Here is an 18,869-nt window from a genome sequence, read left to right on the forward strand (position 1 = left end):
TATATATATATATATATATATATATATATATATATATATATATATATATATATATATATATATATATATATATATATATCTCCAGCTACAGAAATATTAGTGGTTTTGTATCTCAATGTCATAAATGGATAATTCCTCCACCTCACAGCTCCTGTAATTTAGTGTTGTGTAATGTCACTTTATTTGCACAACTGGGGACAAGAGAGAGATAAATGTACATTACAAGGGGCATATGAGTGACAGGAGGATACAGCGGTAATAAGAATGTGTAAGTGACACCACATTGCTCTACACACATAACACAGATCTCTTGCTATAAGTACATATAGGTCTGTCACAGGAGTAACACATTGCTTCCATTGTCTCATCAAGCTCTACATTGTACTGCTTCTCAATGTATGGCTAATGCTTTATGTGTAGGGAGGTCAATGAGATGCAAATAACTCTGTAATTGTATGCAAATATAATGCAAATTGAATGCATTATATTATCACATTTGTCAGGAAATATTTGGCTGAATTTCAAGCTATATTATTATTATTTTTATTTTATTTTATTTATATAGCGCCAACATATTCCGCAGCGCTTTACAAAGCACAATAAGACGACAAGAGGAACATAGATACACTAAGAAAATGTACAACAGAGTTCCAAGCAGCACAAATATTGTGATAAAAACAGTAAACATTAGGAGGATGACCATTCCCTTGCAAGCTTACAATCTAATTGGTAGTGGGGGACACACTAGGTAAGGGGGTGGAGGATGGATGAGGCAGTGACCCTTTGCCTCTGATTACATTGTGTCAAATAAGTAAATAAGGGCTATAGAATGTTATAAGCTTGTCTGAAAAGGTGTGTTTTAAGAGTGCGTTTGAAGATGTCCAGGTTTGGAGCATGACGTACAGGCTGTGGAAGAGAATTCCAGATAAGGGATGATGCTCGTGTAAAGTCTTGGATGCGAGCATAAGAGGAGGTGATCAGCTTAGAGGCCAGGATAGTTTCTTGGGAGGAGGAGAGGTTGTGGGAAGGACAATATCTTGAGATTAGTGATGAGATGTATGGAGGGCTTTGTATGTTAGAGTCAGGAGTTTGAACTGGATTTTCTGGGTAATGGGTAACCAGTGGAGAAAACGGCACAGTGGGGCTGCATCGGAAGAGCGTGTGGAGAGGTGAATGAGGCGGGCCGCTGAATTTAGAAGTGATTGGAGAGGTGCTAGCCTGTTTTGTGGTAGACCACAGAGCAGGGTGTTGCAGTAGTCTAGGCGGGAGACAATTAAGGCATGTACAAGCATTTTGGTGGCTCCTTGTGTGAGGAAGGAACGGATACGGAATATGTTTTTGAGCTGGAAATAGCAGGTGGTGGTTAATGAGGCAAGGTGAGAGCTCTGAGTCAAGTATAACCCCCAAGCAGCAGGCCTTAGTGGTTGAGGTTATTGGGGTGTTGTCTACCGTTATGGTTGCAATTGGTGGGGGTGTAGATGGAGATGGTGGAAAAATCCCAATTTCTGTTTTACTCATGTTGAGTTTGAGGAAGCGGGAGGACATAAATGCAGAAACGGCACGTAGACAGACGGGGACTCTAGATAGTAGTGATGACAGATCGGAAGCTGAGATAGATTTGGGTGTCATCCGCATGGAGGTGATACTGGAAGCCAAAAGAGTTAATTAGTTGTCCCAGGCCATGAGTGTAGACTGAGAAAAGAAGTTGCCCAAGAACAGAGCATTGAGGAACACCAACAGACAGTGGGCGTGGGGAGGAATTGGTGTTAGAGAAGGACGCAGTGTAAGAGAGATAAGAGGAGATCCAGGAATGAGCTTTTCCCTTGATTCCTAAAGATGACAGTGTCTGCAGGAGCAGAGCATGATCAACCGTGTCAAAGGCAGAGGAAAGGTCAAGGAGTATTAGAATGGAGAAATGGCCTTTGGATTTGGCTACCAGTAGGTCATTAGCAACTTTCGTGAGGACAGTTTCGGTGGAATGGTGTGTACGGAATCCAGATTGAAAGGGGTCAAGTAAGGAGTTGGTACAGAGAAAGGCAGACAGTTCTGAATGGATGTGACGTTCCAGCAGATTAGAAGCAAAGGGGAGGAGCGAGACAGGACGGTAATTGGATAGAGAAGTTGGATCAAGAGAGGGTTTTTTGATAAGTGGTGTGATGATAGCTTGTTTGAATAAGGAAGGAAAGGTGCCAGTGGAGATAGAAAGATTGAATAGAGTTGTTAGAGTGGGATTAAGGGAGGAGGAAAGCTGGGGGATTAGATGGGAGGGAATGGGGTCCAGGGCACAGGTAGTGAGATGTGCTTTGGAGATTAGTGAGGAAAGACACTGTTCAGTGAGTGTGGTGAAAGATATTAGAGTGGGAGAGTAGTCTTGTGGATCGGGGGGGAAGGCAGTTAGCAGTGGGTGAGGGTGCAGGCGGACAGAAGGAATCTACAGGTGATGGTTGAGCTGGTAAAAGTGGTTGCGTGTTGAAGCTATTACATATTGCATCAATTTTGCTTGTGAAGTATGATGCAAAGTCGTCAGCTGACAGACATGTGGTAGGGGGAGGAGGTGGGGGACGAAGTAGGGAGTTAAAGGTGTTGAACAATTGTTTTGGGTTGTGGGACTGTGAGGAAATGAGCGAGGAGAAATAAGACTGCTTAGCAGAGGTGAGGGCATCCCTGAGCTCCTGCATAGTTTGTTTGTAGTGGTGGAAGTCCTCTATAGCAGTGCTCTTTCTCCAGCACCTTTCTGCCACCCTGGAGCGCCTTTTCAGCTGTTTGATTTGTTCAGTGAGCCAGAGCTGCCTGTTAGTTTGGCGGGGGCAGGTGGTGGTGTGTGGGGCAGCTGAATTCATGGCAGAGGAGACTACACTAAATAAGTAACTGGATGCTGCCTCCGGGTCATTGTAGGATGACAGAGTACTTAGAGGTTGCAAGGCCTCAGTCAGGGAATTCACATTCAGGTTGCGGTAGTTCCTGCGCATGACCGTATGGTGTAGTGTTGGAGGAGTTGACGGTGGAGAATAATTGATTGAGAAGGTAAGAAGGTTGTGGTCTGAGAGGGGAATTGGAGTGTTATGGAAGCTTGAAATAGAACAGAGGCGGTTAAAGACAAGGTCAAGAGTGTGGCCATCTTTGTGGGTGGAGGTGGAGGACCATTGGGCGAGGTCAAACGAGGAGGTGAGAGGGAGCAGTTTGGTGGCAGTAGGGAAGTTAGTATGAGTATATTAAAATCTCCAATGATGATAGAGGGTATATCAGTGGAGAGGAATTGGAGAAGCCATGCTGAAAAGTGATCAATGAAAGTAGAGGCTGGACCGGGCGGGCGGTAGATAATAGCAATCTGAATGTGGTATGGAGAGTAGAGACGGACAGCATGAACTTCAAAGGATGAGAGTGAGAGTGCGGGCAGTGGTGTGAGTGGCTTAAAGGAGTAGTGTTCAGAGAGGAGGATCCCCACCCCGCCTCCCTGTTTGTGGCCAGGTCTAGGGGCATGACTAAATTTTAGACCACCATGTGTTAGAGCAGCTGGAGACACCGTGTCTGATGGAGTTAGCCATGTCTCAGTGAGCCCCAGAAAGGTGAAAGTGTTGGAGATAAACATGTCATGAATAAAGGCCAGTTTATTACAGACTGAGCGGGAGTTCCATAGAGCCCCAGATATGGGGAGGGGAGAGCAGGGAAGAAGGGGGATGTCAATAAGGTTGTAGGTGTTCTGGGAGGGGAGGTGGTGGGGTTTGTTATTGGTGGAATGAGTTGTAGTCTGAGCAGTGTGAGGTCTAGGAGTGGGCCCTGGGTTTGGTGATATGTCCCCAGAAGCCAGGAAGAGTAGTAGGCAGAGCATAGAGATGTGAGGGTGGGACTTGTGTGTATGCAAGTTAGGTTTAGTGAGATCAGAGGAGGGGTAGTGTGAGCAGAGAAATAGGAATAGTTCATGGCTAGAGAGAAGGGGAGACGATAGCAGAGCGGGAGCAATGTGTATGGTGTTGCTGGCAGTGGGAGGATGAAGTGACATGTGAATTTTCAGGAGCAGAAGGCAAAATGAAGTGGTTGAGAGAAACATCTTATACATTCTGAAGTGCTATATGGGAAGATTGATAGCTGACAGCAGGAGGGTGGGGTATGTTTAGATACAGGAATTGCAGAAACAGGCAAGCATATGGTGAAGCAGATAAAAAACAGTTAAGTAGCAAACCATGTAGCCAAAGTGCAGAGTCTCCTGGCAGTTCCTTCTGTTCCCTTCTGGTTCAATTCTGGTCTAATTCGTGTCTTTTGCTGTGCACTTCAAATCATGCACTTAAAATTAATACACATCTGACTACAGTCATATCTGACTTAGAGGCTAGATTAAATAGACAGCAGAGGGGATGGAGGTGAGTGCTGGAGTGAGGATCAGGTGTGAATGGCCAGGCATGGGCTGTGGGAGGCTGGGTCAGTCTACAGACATGCAAATTATGACTAATTAATTAAGCACACATTGCAGCATAAGGCCTGGCACCAGGAAATGGTCACAATTATGTATGCATACCATAAAGTTAAAAGCAATGCAGGTATAATATTAGTATGCAAGGCCAAGTTATAGTCATTTGAATGGCCACAACCTTCTGCAGTTCCCTGTTAGGCTGATAACTAGTAATGATCAGTGACAACTCTAGGCTAATTGTATGCTAATTATATGCAGTGATGATGTTTCTCTATTTGCAGGGTGGAGTCCCGGCATCAGGAACCTCTCAGAGACTCGTCACTCTGTATCCACAGACTGTACAACGGATGATGATGTCACTGGACAAGAGTCTCCTGCAGATATCCTGGTTACACCAAATACTCCCCCAGACTCCCCTCACCTGTCTAACCCTGAGGGGCCCCATACCCAGCACAGCTCTCCCCCTGCTGGAGGGTCTTTTTCCTGTTCCACGTGTGGGAAATGTTTTGGGCGTAAATCACATCTTGTCAGTCATGAGAGATCTCACAGTGCTGAGAAGCCCTATTCATGTGCTGAGTGTGGGAAATGTTTTGGGCATAAAACCAATCTTGTTATACATGAGAGATCTCACACTGGTGAGAAGCCTTATTCATGTGCTGAGTGTGGGAAATGTTTTATAAAGAAAGGAAACCTTGTCTTACACAAGAGATGTCACACTGGTGAGAAGCCCTATTCATGTGTAAAATGTGGGAAATGTTTTGTACGGAAAGCAAACCTTGTTGCACATGAGAGATCTCACACAAATGAGAAGCCCTATTCATGTGCAGAGTGTGGGAAATGTTTTGTACAGAAAGCAAACCTTGTTGCACATGAGATCTCACACAGGCGAGAAGCCTTTTTCATGTGCAGAGTGTGGGAAATGTTTTATAAAGAAAGGAAACCTTGTCTTACACGAGAGATGTCACACTGGCGAGAAGCCCTATTCGTGTGCAGAGTGTGAGAAATGTTTTGCACAGAAATCACACCTTGCCACACATGAGAAATCTCACATTGCTGGAAAGCCCTATTTATGTTCAGAGTGTGGGAAATGTTTTGGATGTAAATTAAGCCTTGTTAAACATAAGAGATATCACACTGGTGAGAAGCCCTATTCATGTGCTGAGTGTGGGAAATGTTTTGCACAGAATTCACAGCTTGTTAGCCATGAGAGATATCACACTGTTAAGAAGCCCTATATATGTGCTGAGTGCGGGAAATGTTTTCCTCACAAATCATACCTTGTTATACATGAGAGATCTCACACTGGTGAGAAGCCCTTTTCATGTGCTGAGTGTGGGAAATGTTTTAGTAGTACATCAAACCTTCACACACATGAGAGATCTCACAGACCCTACACTGGTGAGAAGCCGTATTCATGTGTTGCATGTGGGAAATGTTTTAGGTGTAAAGCATATCTTGTCACTCATGAGACAACTCACACTGGTGAGAAGCCGTTCTCATGTTCTGAGTGTGGGAAATGTTTTAGGCAGCAAACAAATCTTGTCAGCCATAAGAGATCTCACACTGGTGAGAAGCCTTATTCATGTGCAGAGTGTTGGAAATGTTTTGTGGGTATATCAAATCTTCTCCAACATGAGAGAATTCACACTGGTGAGAAGCCCTATTCATGTGCTGAGTGTGGGAAATGTTTTGCACAGAAATCAACACTTATCGTACATGAGAGATCTCACACTGGTGAGAAGCCCTATTCATGTGCTGAGTGTGGGAAATGTTTTGCGCAGAAAGGAAACCTTGTCACACATGAGAGATCTCACACAGGCCAGAAGCCTTTCTCATGTGCTGAGTGTGGGAAATATTTTGCACAGAAATCACATCTTGTCAGACATGAGAGATCTCATACTGCTGAGTAGCCCTATTCATGTGCTGAATGTGGGAAATGTTTTCAGTGTAAGCCACTGCTTATCAGTTATATTGAGTGTGGGGAATGTTTTGGCCGTAAGTGTTCTGATACACTTTGTCTACTTTTTTCTTTTGCACATGGCAGTATTTTTACGCAGAATCCTGATGACTATTTCATGCAAATAAATGCATTGGTTTATAAAGTGTTGAACCAGAGAATGTGTAAAGTGAATGAACTAGATATCAAAATAAACAGATTACTTAAACAATTGTATCTATTATTACAAACTTAAACTTTTTTAGATATGCCATGGTTTGTATTTTATATTTAACCACTTCAGCTCTCCTTCCATTCATTCACCAATAACTTTATTACTACATATCACATCTAAATGGTCTATATCAATTGTTTTGCCAGAAGTTAGGCTTTTTGGGTGGTAGCCTGTTGTTTCGGGGGTAATTATGTTATTCTCTAAGCATTTTAAAGAGGAAAAAAAATGAAAAAATACATTATTTCTCCATTTCCATCCAATATAGTTTTAAAATAGGAAATTATACCATATGTAAAATCCATTTGTCCTGGTTATCTCATTATTTAAATTATGTTTCTAGTGCAATGTATGGCAACAATATATTATTTGGGAATAAAGGAGTATTTTTCCTGTTTTGTGTGTTTTGTTTTCTCATTGTACTCTATCAGTAATTAAAAGCCCTTATCTGCAAAATTAACAATAAACACCCTCATGGCATACATATTTATAAAGCAGAGTCCCTAAGATAACTATCTATGTATTCTCTTTTCAATTCTGTCCCTTTTGTTTTTATTACAAGAGTTTTATTTTGGTACAGAGTATATGAAAACAACAATTGTATTGCTTTTCATTCAGTTCGCCAGTAAAAAAAAAATTCGCATGACATAGGCCTCAGCTGTCATACACCCCAGATTCTTATCTCTCACTTGTCACAGTGAAAATGATTCCCTGTATTCATAATCCGATAGCTTTTTTGGGCAAACGGACTCTTAACCACAAGTAGCATCAATTGATTTGTCAAGGCCATTTTTTTGCATCAAAAGTAATAATCATTCTTTCTTACCAAAGCACATGGAGCTTCTAAACAATCAAGGAAAGCCATAAATGTCACCATTCTGAAAACTAAAGACACGGGCCTACTCCGATATACATATTTTGTGACAAAATATTTACAGTACAGTATCTTGCTTTTCTCCCAGCGGACTCAAAGCGCCAGAGCTGCAGCCACTAGGACGCGCTCTATAGGCAGTAGCAGTGTTAGGGAGACTTGCCCAAGGTCTTCTACTTTATAGTTGCTGGCTTACTGAACAGGAAGATCCAATATTGGAACCCAGGTCTCCTATGTCAGAGGCGGAGCCCTTAACTATTACACCATCCAGCCACAGCTTTGTAAATGGTATTTTTTACAGGTTTTTTTTGGTTTGCTTTGTCACTAAAAATTACATATTTACATAGTTAGTTTGGTTGAATAAAGACATCCATCCATGAAGTCCAACCAGAAAAAACAATAATAATTAATAATAATAATAATAATAAAACACACACACACACCATCCTGAACCTGCAGATATCCCAGTTGATCCAGGAGAAGGTGAAAACCTTATAAGGCCTGAGCCTATTAAAAGGGAAAAATACCTTCCCCACTCCAGATGGCTGTCAGATAAATCCCTGGATCAACTCTCCTGGGAATTACCTAATAATTATAGCCATGGATGCCTTTCAATGCAGGGAAAGCATACAAACCCTCTCTAAATGCAGATATAGAGTTTGCCATAACTACTTCCTGAGGTAAAGTATCCCAGATTTCAACCACTCTCACTGTGAAGGCTCCCTTTCTAAATAGATGGAAAAAAACAACTTTTTTCTTCATACACAGATCACGTCCCCTTGTCCACTGTACAACCCTAGGGACAAAAATCTAATCTGCCAGGCTTTTGTATTGCCCTCTGATGTATTTATACATGTTAATCAGGTCACCTCTCAGTCGCCTTTCTTCCAAGCTAAATAAGCCCAGTTTGTTCAACCTTTCTTGGTAAGTGACCTTTTCCATCCCATTTATTAATTTAGTTGCCCGTCTTTGTACCTCTTCCAGAAGGTCAATGTCCTTTCTATAGGGTGGTGCCCAAAACCGTATCCCATACTCAAGTGATTTGTGCATCCCAGAGTTTTATTTGCTCTGCTTTGTATACGATTACCTAACTCGTTATCAACCAGTATTCCTAAGTCCTTCTCCAAGTCTGATGTTCCCAGCTATAAGCCATTTATATGATGTTCTACCGTTGGTACGTCCAAGGTGCATGGATTCACATTTATCAATATTAAATTTCATCTACCACGTGCCTGCCCATATGGTCGCGTTGTCAAGACCCTGTTGTAATATGTCACTATCCATCTTAGTGTTGATAATTCTGCATAATTTGGTATCACCTGCAAAGATAGATACATGAGTGGAGCGTCCGCTATTGGCAAGGAGCGCATGTAAGCTACCAGCGCTTACTATGCCGTACAACCCGCAGCATAGAGTGCGCTGAGCACACGCCTCTCTGATTGAGTTTAATTACACGCTGCGCTGCCACTAGTGTACATAGCATGCAGGAACGTTAATATTAAGGCGCGCTGGTGTAATAGTGCAAGTAACAGGAGGTTACTCACGCTAATTACTTCAGTGAATCAACCCCTTTGCTTTCTATTCCTTAACCAGTTCTCTATCCACATACACGCATGTTCTCCTAGTCCCTGTATCCTCAGCATCTGCACCAGGTGATTCTGGGGAACAGTGTCAAAAGCCTTTGCAAACTCCAAGAACACTCCATCTATAGCTTTCCCAAGAGCTACATTTTCATTCACCACTTCATAAAAGCTGAGCCTGTTGGTGAGACAGGAACTGTCTTTAGTAAAACCGTGCTGTTGCTCTGAAATAAGATTATTATGAGCTACATAATTTTGTATAGCATCATTTAGGATACCTTCAAACAATTTACACACAACTAATGTTAAGCTTTCAGGTCTATAGTTTCCTGGCTGTGATTTATTTCCCTTCTTGAATAAGGGGAAAATATCAGCAGTACGCTAGTCATAAGGAACTGACCCACGTGAAAGAGAATCACAGAACATAAGATAAAGTGGCTTATTGATAACTGAACTCAACTTCCTTAATACCCGAGGGTGGATGCCATCTGTGTCATGTGCCTTTTCTATCTTAATCTTATTTAACCACTTAAGGACCGCAGTCTTTTCACCCTTAAGGACCAGAGCCTTTTTTCCATTCAGACCACTGCAGCTTAAATGGTTTATTGCTCAGTCATACAAGCTACCATCTAAATGAATTTTACCTCCTTTTCTTGTCACTAATACAGCTTTCTTTTGGTGCTATTTGATTGGTGCTGCGATTTTTACTTTTTATTCTATTCATCAAAAAAGACATGAATTTTGGCAAAAAAATGATTTTTTTAACTTTCTGTGCTGACATTTTTCAAATAAAGTAAAATTTCTGTATACATGCAGCGCGAAAAATGTGGACAAACATGTTTTTGATTAAAAAAAACCCATTCAGTGTATATTTATTGGTTTGGGTAAAAGTTATAGCGTTTACAAACTATGGTGCAAAAATTGAATTTTCCCATTTTGAAGCATCTCTCTCATTTCTGAGCACCTGTCAGGTTTCATGAGGTGCTAGAATTCCAGGATAGTATAAATACCCCCCAAATGACCCCATTTTGGAAAGAAGACACCCCAAAGTATTCACTAAGAGGCATGGTGAGTTCATAGAAGATTTTATCTTTTGTCACAAGTTAGCGGAAAATGACACTTTGTGACAAAAAAAATAAATAAAAAAAAGTTTCCATTTCTGCTATCTGGTGACAAAAAAAAATGAAATCTGCCACGGACTCACCATGCCCCTCTCTGAATACCTTGAAGTGTCTAGTTTCCAAAATGGGGTCATTTGTGGGGTGTGTTTATTGTCCTGGCATTTTGGGGGGTGCTAAATTGTAAGCACCCCTGTAAAGCCTAAAGGTGCTCATAGGACTTTGGGCCCCTTAGCGCACCTAGGCTGCAAAAGAAATGTCACACATGTGGTATCGCCTTACTCAGGAGAAATAGTATAATGTGTTTTGGGGTGTATTTTTACACATACCCATGATGGGTGGGAGAAATATCTCTGTAAATGAGATTTCTTTTGATTTTTTTACACACAATTGTCCATTTACAGAGATATTTCTCCCACCCAGCATGGGTATGTGTAAAAATACACCCCAAAACACATTATACTACTTCTCCTGAGTACGGCGATACCACATGTGTGACACTTTTTTGCACCCTAACTGCGCTAAGGGGCCCAAAGTCCTATGAGTACCTTTAGGATTTCACAGGTCATTTTGAGGCATTTATTTTCTAGACTACTCCTCACGGTTTAGGGCCCCTAAAATGCCAGGACAGTATAGGAACCCTACAAGTGACCCCATTTTAGAAAGAAGACACCCCAAGGTATTCCGTTAGTAGTATGGGGAGTTCATAGAAGATTTCATTTTTTTTTCACAAGTTAGCGGAAATTGATTTTTATTGTTTTTTTCACAAAGTGTCATTTTCCACTAACTTGTGACAAAAAATAAAATCTTCTATGAATTCCCCATACACCTAATTGAATACCTTGGGGTGTCTTTTTTCTAAAATGGGGTCACTTGTGGGGTTCCTATAATGCCCTGGCATTTTAGGGGCCCTAAACCGTGAGGAGTAGTCTAGAAACCAAATGCCTCAAAATGACCTGTGAAATTCTAAAGGTACTCATAGGACGTTGGGCCTCTTAGCGCACCTAGGTTGCAAAAAAGTGTCACACATGTGGTATCGCCGTACTCAGGAGAAGTAGTATAATGTGTTTTGGGGTGTATTTTTACACATACCCATGCTGGGTGGGAGAAATATCTCTGTAAATTAAAATGTTTTGATTTTTTTTACACACAATTGTCCCTTTACAGAGAGATTTCTCCCACCCAGCATGGGTATGTGTAAAAATACACCCCAAAACACATTATACTACTTCTCCTGAGTACGGCGATATCACATGTGTGACACTTTTTTGCAGCCTAGGTGCGCTATGGGGCCCAACGTCCTATTCACAGGTAATTTTGAGGCATTTGGTTTCTAGACTACTCCTCACGGTTTAGGGCCCCTAAAATGCCAGGGCAGTATAGAAACCCCACAAGTGACCCCATTTTAGAAAGAAGACACCCCAAGGTATTCCGTTAGGTGTATGGTGAGTTCATAGAAGATTTTATTTTTTGTCACAAGTTAGTGGAAAATGACACTTTGTGAAAAAAAACAATACAAATCAATTTCCGCTAACTTTTGACAAAAAATAAAATCTTCTATGAACTCGTCATACACCTAACGGAATACCTTGGGGTGTCTTCTTTCTAAAATGGGGTCACTTGTGGGGTTCCTATACTGCCCTGGCATTTTAGGGGCCCAAAACCACGAGGAGTAGTCTGGAAACCAAATGCCTCAAAATGACTGTTCAGGGGTATAAGCATCTGCAAATTTTGATGACAGGTGGTCTATGAGGGGCCGAATTTTGTGGAACCGGTCATAAGCAGGGTGGCTTCTTAGATGACAGGTTGTATTGGCACTGAAGTGCAGGAATGTTCTCAAATCATGACCTGGACATGGCAATTAAGTCGTACCAGCAGTGATCAGAAAAAAAATTTCTGTCACTGCGGTGGGGCGGGTGAGGGTTTGGCCGGGTGATCAGAAGCCCGCAGGGGGCATATTAGGGCCTGATCTGATGGGTAGCAGTGACAGGTGGTGACAGGGGGTGACGGGGTGGTTGATAGGTGATCAGTAGGTGATTACAGAGGAGAATATATGCAAGCAATGCACTGGCGAGTTGATCAGAGGGGGTCTGGGGGGCTAATTTAGGGTGTGGGCAGGTGATTGGGTGCCCGCAAGGGGCAGATTAGTGTCTGATCTGATGGGTAGCAGTGACAGGTGGTGACGGGGTGATTGATGGGTGATCAGTGGATGATTAGAGGGGAGAACAGATGTAAACAATGCACTTTCAGAGGTGATCTGAGGGTGGGTCTGCACGCAATCTGAGGGTGTGGGTGGGTGATCAGGTGCCCACAAAAGGCAGGTTAGGGTCTGATCTGATGGGTGGCAGTGACAGGGGGTGATTGATGGGTGATTGACAGGTGATCAGTGGGTGATTATAGGGAAGAATAGATGTATACAGTACACAGGGGGGAGGGTCTAGGGAGGATCTAAGGGTGTGGGGGGGGTGTGTTCAGGAGCCCCCAGGGGGCAGTTTAGGACCTAATCTAAAAAATAGCGTTGAGATAGTGACAGGGAGTGATTAATGGGTGATTAGGGGGGTGATTGGGTGCAAACAGGTGTCCCAGGGGTGGGCAGGGGGGGTCTGATGGGTGCAGTGGGCGATCAGGGGGCAGGATCAGTGTGCTTGGGTACTTACTAGGAGGGCTGCAACCTGCCCTGGTGGTCCCTCAATCACTGGGACCACCAGGGCAGGAGGCAGCCTGTATAATACGCTTTGTATACATTACAAAGCGTATTATCCGCTTTACATGTGGAAGATCGGGGGTTAACAACCCGCCGCCGCTGCTAATTGGCTGGCGGGTTGACGTCGCGGGTGGGCACATCCAGCGTGCGATCCCCGGCAGCTAGTCCGCAACGAGCCGCCGCCGATCGGCGTATTGCGCGGTCGTTGCGGGCTCCACTTTGCCGCCGCCCCTAGGTAGGGGCGGCCGGCAAGTGGTTAAAATCACAATCCAGTAATATATATATATATATATATATATATATATATATATCTATATATATATATAGATCTATATATATATAGATCTATATATATATAGATCTATATATATATAGATCTATATATATATATAGATCTATATATATATAGATCTATATATATATATATAGATCTATATATATATATATAGATCTATTTATATATATAGATCTATATATATATAGATCTATATATATATAGATCTATATATATATATATAGATCTATATATATATATAGATCTATATATATATATAGATCTATATATATATATATATAGATCTATATATATATAGATCTATATATATATATATATAGATCTATATATATATAGATCTATATATATATAGATCTATATATATAGATCTATATATATATATAGATCTATATATATATAGATCTATATATATATATATAGATCTATATATATATATATATATATATATATAGATCTATATATATATATAGATCTATATATATATAGATCTATATATATATATATATATAGATCTATATATATATATATATAGATCTATATATAGGTGGTTGGGAGGGGATCAAGGGATACATGGGGGGGGGGAGAGCTGGAAAAAAGTTTATTTTTACACTAAAATCGCACAGCCTGTCACGGCTGCAGGCTGTGCGTCTCTCCCTGTCACACAAGATCCACAGTGACAGGGAGAGGGAGGCGGAGAGGGAGGCGGAACGGCAACTATGTTGCCTTTCGGAGGGTGATCGCTGTGATTGGCTCACAGCGATCACACGGCAGGGAGCCAATCAGTGACGGCTCCTGCCGATACCCGGAAGCCTTAGCTGTCATAAGACAGCTAAGTGCAGCCGGTTCGGTGCGCGCGATCGCGGCGGGGAGCAGCGGCGCCGGTGATAGAGATCTACGCCTTGCCAGCCAGGAGCCCATCAAAACAGGGCGTAGATCTCTATCACTGCGGTCCGGAAATGGTTAATTGTGCCTGCACACCTTCCTGTGTTAGGCAATTCAGGCTGAATAAGGTAGATTGGGAACAACCCAGGGCCATATTATGAGCTAAAGGCGGCACCTTGGTAAAGACAGAAGCAAAGCAAGCTTTTAAAATTTCCGCTTTAGCTCTGTTCTCCACAATCAAGTTTCCAGTCTGATCTTGTAAAAGTCCTATATTCTCTGCCTTCTTTCTTTTAGCGTTTATATATTTGTAAAGCTTTTGGGGATTTGACTTTATATCACTAGCCAATTTTTCACAAGTCTGATTACCTTCTTTTTTTTTACAGTTTGTTACATTCGCTATAATTCTTTAGCACAGATTCTTCCCCGTCATTCTTTAGGGCACTACAGGCATTCCTATTACAATTATTCATGTCTAAAATAGTATAATTTACAGTATCTATACTGGCCTTTTTTAGTTATTAAGAATCTGTTTGAAAGTTTGCCATTTACTTTGTGTTTTTACCCTGTAATTTACTCTCCCAGGCTACTAGTCTTAAGGTGGCCACACACCATACAATTTTTTAAATATGTGTTCAATTTAAGAATTGCAATCAATTTTTCTTACCGATTGGTCATAATTTTGAAATGTTACAATGTACCACACACATATGTTCAATTTTTCCCCAATTATGATAAAAATGATTGGAAACTGAGAAAATTGCTAGGGTGTGTATATAAATAAATTGACAATCTAACACACCATACAATCTTTAGAAAAATTGAAAAAAACATTCCAGCATTCCGGATTGATAAGAATAAAAAAAAAAAAATGGGAAATCGGATCAGATTTTTCAGTCGAATGAAAAAAAGCTTTCCATTTTTTGTCAGGAGATCCGATTATATTTATCGAATTGCCATAAAATCGGATCATTTTTTTCTACTGTGTGTGGCCACCTTTAGTGAGTCCCTGAGCTTGTTAAAGTTAGACTTTTTAAAATTCATAGTTTAGTTGTCCCCTTTTTCACAACCCTGTTAAGTAGTAGGCCACATTTTACCATATTATGGTCACTATTTCCCAAATGTTGTTATTATTTATTTATAAAGCGCCAACATATTCCGTGGCGCTGTACAATGTAAGAAAACAAACAAGGGATACATAATGATACAGACAATGATGTACATCAAATATGAACACCGATACACAATACAGCACTGCTGATTACAATTTGATTTAACATGATGACTAAAATGTATAAATGTCTAACAGTGTGCAAGCCATTAAATTAATAACATTCCATGACACAAAAGGGTGAGAGCCCTGCCCTTGCGAGCTTACAATCTAGAGGAATGGGGTGGAAACAAGAGGTGGGGAAGTATACAGTATATGTACAGGCAGTGCGTAATTAGGTTATTTAGTGGGTGCATGGCCTAAGCTAGAGAATATGCTTGTCGGAAAAGGTGGGTTTTGAGGGAGCGTTTAAAGATTTCAAAGGTGGGAGAGTGGCGGATGTGTTGTGGAAGGGCATTCCAGAGGAGGGGTGAGGCATGTGAGAAGTCTTGTACACGTGAATGTGAGGAGGTAATTGTAGAAGAGGATAGAAGAAGCTTGTGTGCAGATCTCAGATTGCGGTTGGGTTTGTATCTGGAGACTAATGAGGAGATAAAAAGTAGAGACTGAGAGCCCAATATAGTGTAGTAAGTTTGGAAATTGGATGAAGAAATAGAAACGTAAGTAATATACTCACAAACCTGGGTTACCCTTAGGCAACCACTGAATAGGCAGGTGGGAGAGCGCCTCTGTACCTTCGTATAGTGAGGAAATGTACAGGGGAGAGAGATTGTGGAGAGCTTTGTAGGTTAGGGTTAAGAGTTTGAACTGAATCCTCTCATTAATTGGTAGCCAGTAGTGTTGGGCGAACGGTGTTCGCCACTGTTCGGGTTCTGCAGAACATCACCCTGTTCGGGTGATGTTCGAGTTCGGCCGAACACCTGATGTTGCTCGGCCAAACCGTTCGGCCACATGGCCGAACTAAGAGCGCATGGCCGAACGTTCCCCGAACGTTCGGCTAGCGCTGTGATTGGCCGAACGGGTCACGTGGTTCGGACCCCGAACGCGCTCTGATTGGCCGAACGGGTCACGTGGTTCGGGTAAATAAATACCCGAACCACGTCATATCTCCGCCATTTGTCTGTGGGTTTAGCTTTGGGTAGGCAGGCAGGGTAGTTCGCTCTCCAGCCACGCTAGCCAGGGTCCCCCCCAGTCATTGTGTGTCGCTGCTGGGAACAGTAGTACACCGCTCGCTCAGCCACACTATATATAGCATTGTTTACTGCCACTGTGTACCTCGCTCAGCCACACTATATATAGCATTGTGTTTACTGCCACTCTGTGTACACCGCTCAGCCAGACTATATAGCATTGTGTGTACTGCCACTGTGTACCTCGCTCAGCCACGCTATATATAGCATTGTGTTTACTGCCACTCTGTGTACACCGCTCAGCCAGACTATATAGCATTGTGTGTACTGCCACTCTGTGTATACCGCTCAGCCAGACTATATAGCATTGTTTACTGCCACTCTGTGTACACGGCTCAGCCAGACTATATAGCATTGTGTGTACTGCCACTCTGTGTACACCACTCAGCCAGACTATATAGCATTGTGTGTACTGCCACTCTGTGTACACCGCTCAGCCAGACTATATAGCATTGTGTGTACTGCCACTCTGTGTACACCGCTCAGCCAGACTATATAGCATTGTGTGTACTGCCACTCTGTGTACACCGCTCAGCCAGACTATATAGCATTGTGTGTACTGCCACTCTGTGTACACCGCTCAGCCAGACTATATAGCATTGTGTGTACTGCCACTCTGTGTACACCGCTCAGCCAGACTATATAGCATTGTGTGTACTGCCACTCTGTGTACACCGCTCAGCCAGACTATATAGCATTGTGTGTACTGCCACTCTGTGTACACCGCTCAGCCAGACTATATAGCATTGTGTGTACTGCCACTCTGTGTACACCGCTCAGCCAGACTATATAGCATTGCGTACTTTGCCAGTCAGTGTGTATATTGCTGGAGTCAGTAATACTCCACTCACCGCCAACCACTATATGAGCTCACCATGAGTTCCTCAGAGACCTCCGCTGTGAGCAGCACTCCCAACAACAGCAACAGCCAACGCCCCACGCAAGCTATAACATCCACCCCAGCAGCCAGTGGTCAGCAGCAGCCCTCCCCGGAGGAGAACGTTGTGTCCATCGGTCCGTCGCCAGAGCGATTAATGAGGGCTGCCATTGAGGAGATGATGGGGCCTGATGTGGAGGAGGAGGTCTGGCTCAGGCCAGCATCCCAAGTTAATGTTGAGGACGATGAGGGGTCTGTGTCTGGGGATGTTGGGGTGGCAGAGGTGGTGGGTGGGTCAGACTCAGGAGAAGAGTTGTATGATGAGGATGATGATCGGGACCATCTGTATGTGCCTCAGAGTCCGACCCCGAAAAACATGTTGTATCGTGTGTTTAGGTACTAAAATCTGCGTTCCCACTTCCCAGTACTGCCCGCAGTGCCCGGGTCCACGGATCCATATAATTTTTTGGGCAGCACTATCAAACTGTGGTACTATGAGTGAGTTGCCATGGTCCTTCTGTGCTGCCTGTCACACTCACAGTCTGTCTGCAGATGGATTGTTCAACACAGCTACGCCATCTGACATGTAGTCCTGGACCTTGACCATCTTCTCCAGGCGATTGGTGTTGGAGGACGTGGAACTGCCCGATTGCTGTTCTGTGGGCTGCTGCATGGGTGTCAGAAAATGTTCCCACTCCAAGGACACTGCCAATACCATTCCCTTTTGGGCACTAGCAGCAGCTTGTGTTCTTTGCTGCCCTCCTGGTCCTCCTGGGTTTGCTGAAGTCAGTCTGTCGGCGTACAACTGGCTAGAGAAGGAGGAGGATGTCAATCTCCTCTCTAAAGTCTCCATCCTCAAGGGCCTGCTGGAATTGTTCCATTTTTGACCTGTCTTGACACTTTCTTCAATCAGTTTTTTAACATTGTGTTTGTATAAACTGGGTATAAACCCAGTAATTGGTGTTGTCCAGATTCCAGAATAATGAATAATAATGAATAGTGAATAATGCGCAGGCCGCATTCAATGCAGTCTAGCATGAATTGAGCCATGTGTGCCAGAGAGTCCTGCCAGACTCCTCTGTCTTCATGTTCTTGTGAGCGTTGTGATTGTTGTGATGCACCATATTCGTCACCAGCATCACTTTCTTCCTCTTCTGCTGTCCATTCCCGCTAAATTGTGGAAGTCCAACGTGCACCGCTCTGTCCCTCGGCAGTGGGGGCATCCAATTCCTGCTCCAACTCCAGCTGTTCCTCGTCCTGTTCTTTGTCATAGCTGGGACCAGCGTTTCCTGAGGCAGGTTGCCTGATGTTGGTATCATCACGCTGATCGTTTTCATCTTCAGAATCCCCCACTTGCATCATGCCAGCGGTTTCCATCTTCAACATTGATTTCTTCAGTAAACACAGCAGTGGTATTGTAATGCTGACTGTAGAGTTGTCACTGCTCAGTCACGCAACGTGGATTGCTCAAAATTTTGGAGGACTTGGCAGAGATCCAACATGGTGGCCCAATCAGATCCACAGAAGCTTGGTAGCTAGCTGCTGGAATGCGCCTCGGCACTGCGCAAAAGCGTGCTAGCATGTGCAGCGTAGAATTCCAGCGCGTAGGGAGGGACATCACCCAGCGAGCGATGGTGCGCTAGATTGAAGCGCTCCTGCATCTCTTGG

At 43.0% G+C, this 18,869-nt stretch overlaps 2 protein-coding genes across 2 annotated transcripts in view; both read left to right on the plus strand.

Annotated features, from left to right (window-relative positions):
• Positions 1–5,502, plus strand: part of LOC137535385 (zinc finger protein 721-like) — a 378,642-nt gene extending 373,140 nt beyond the window's left edge. Inside the window, exon 14 of the mRNA XM_068257215.1 lies at positions 4,865–5,502. Within this exon, the coding sequence (XP_068113316.1) occupies positions 4,865–5,408 (544 nt within the window). The 3' untranslated portion in view covers positions 5,409–5,502. The remainder of the gene's footprint in view (positions 1–4,864) is intronic.
• On the plus strand, positions 5,444–6,318 carry LOC137537155 (zinc finger protein 300-like). Its single transcript, XM_068259278.1, has 3 exons — positions 5,444–5,488; positions 5,533–5,758; positions 5,858–6,318. The coding sequence occupies exons 1-3, from the start codon at positions 5,444–5,446 to the stop codon at positions 6,316–6,318; spliced, it is 732 nt and encodes a 243-aa protein (XP_068115379.1).
• The last annotated feature ends 12,551 nt before the right edge of the window (positions 6,319–18,869 follow it).

This window comes from Hyperolius riggenbachi, chromosome 10 (genome assembly GCF_040937935.1).
Source record: "Hyperolius riggenbachi isolate aHypRig1 chromosome 10, aHypRig1.pri, whole genome shotgun sequence".
Lineage (NCBI taxonomy): Eukaryota > Metazoa > Chordata > Amphibia > Anura > Hyperoliidae > Hyperolius > Hyperolius riggenbachi.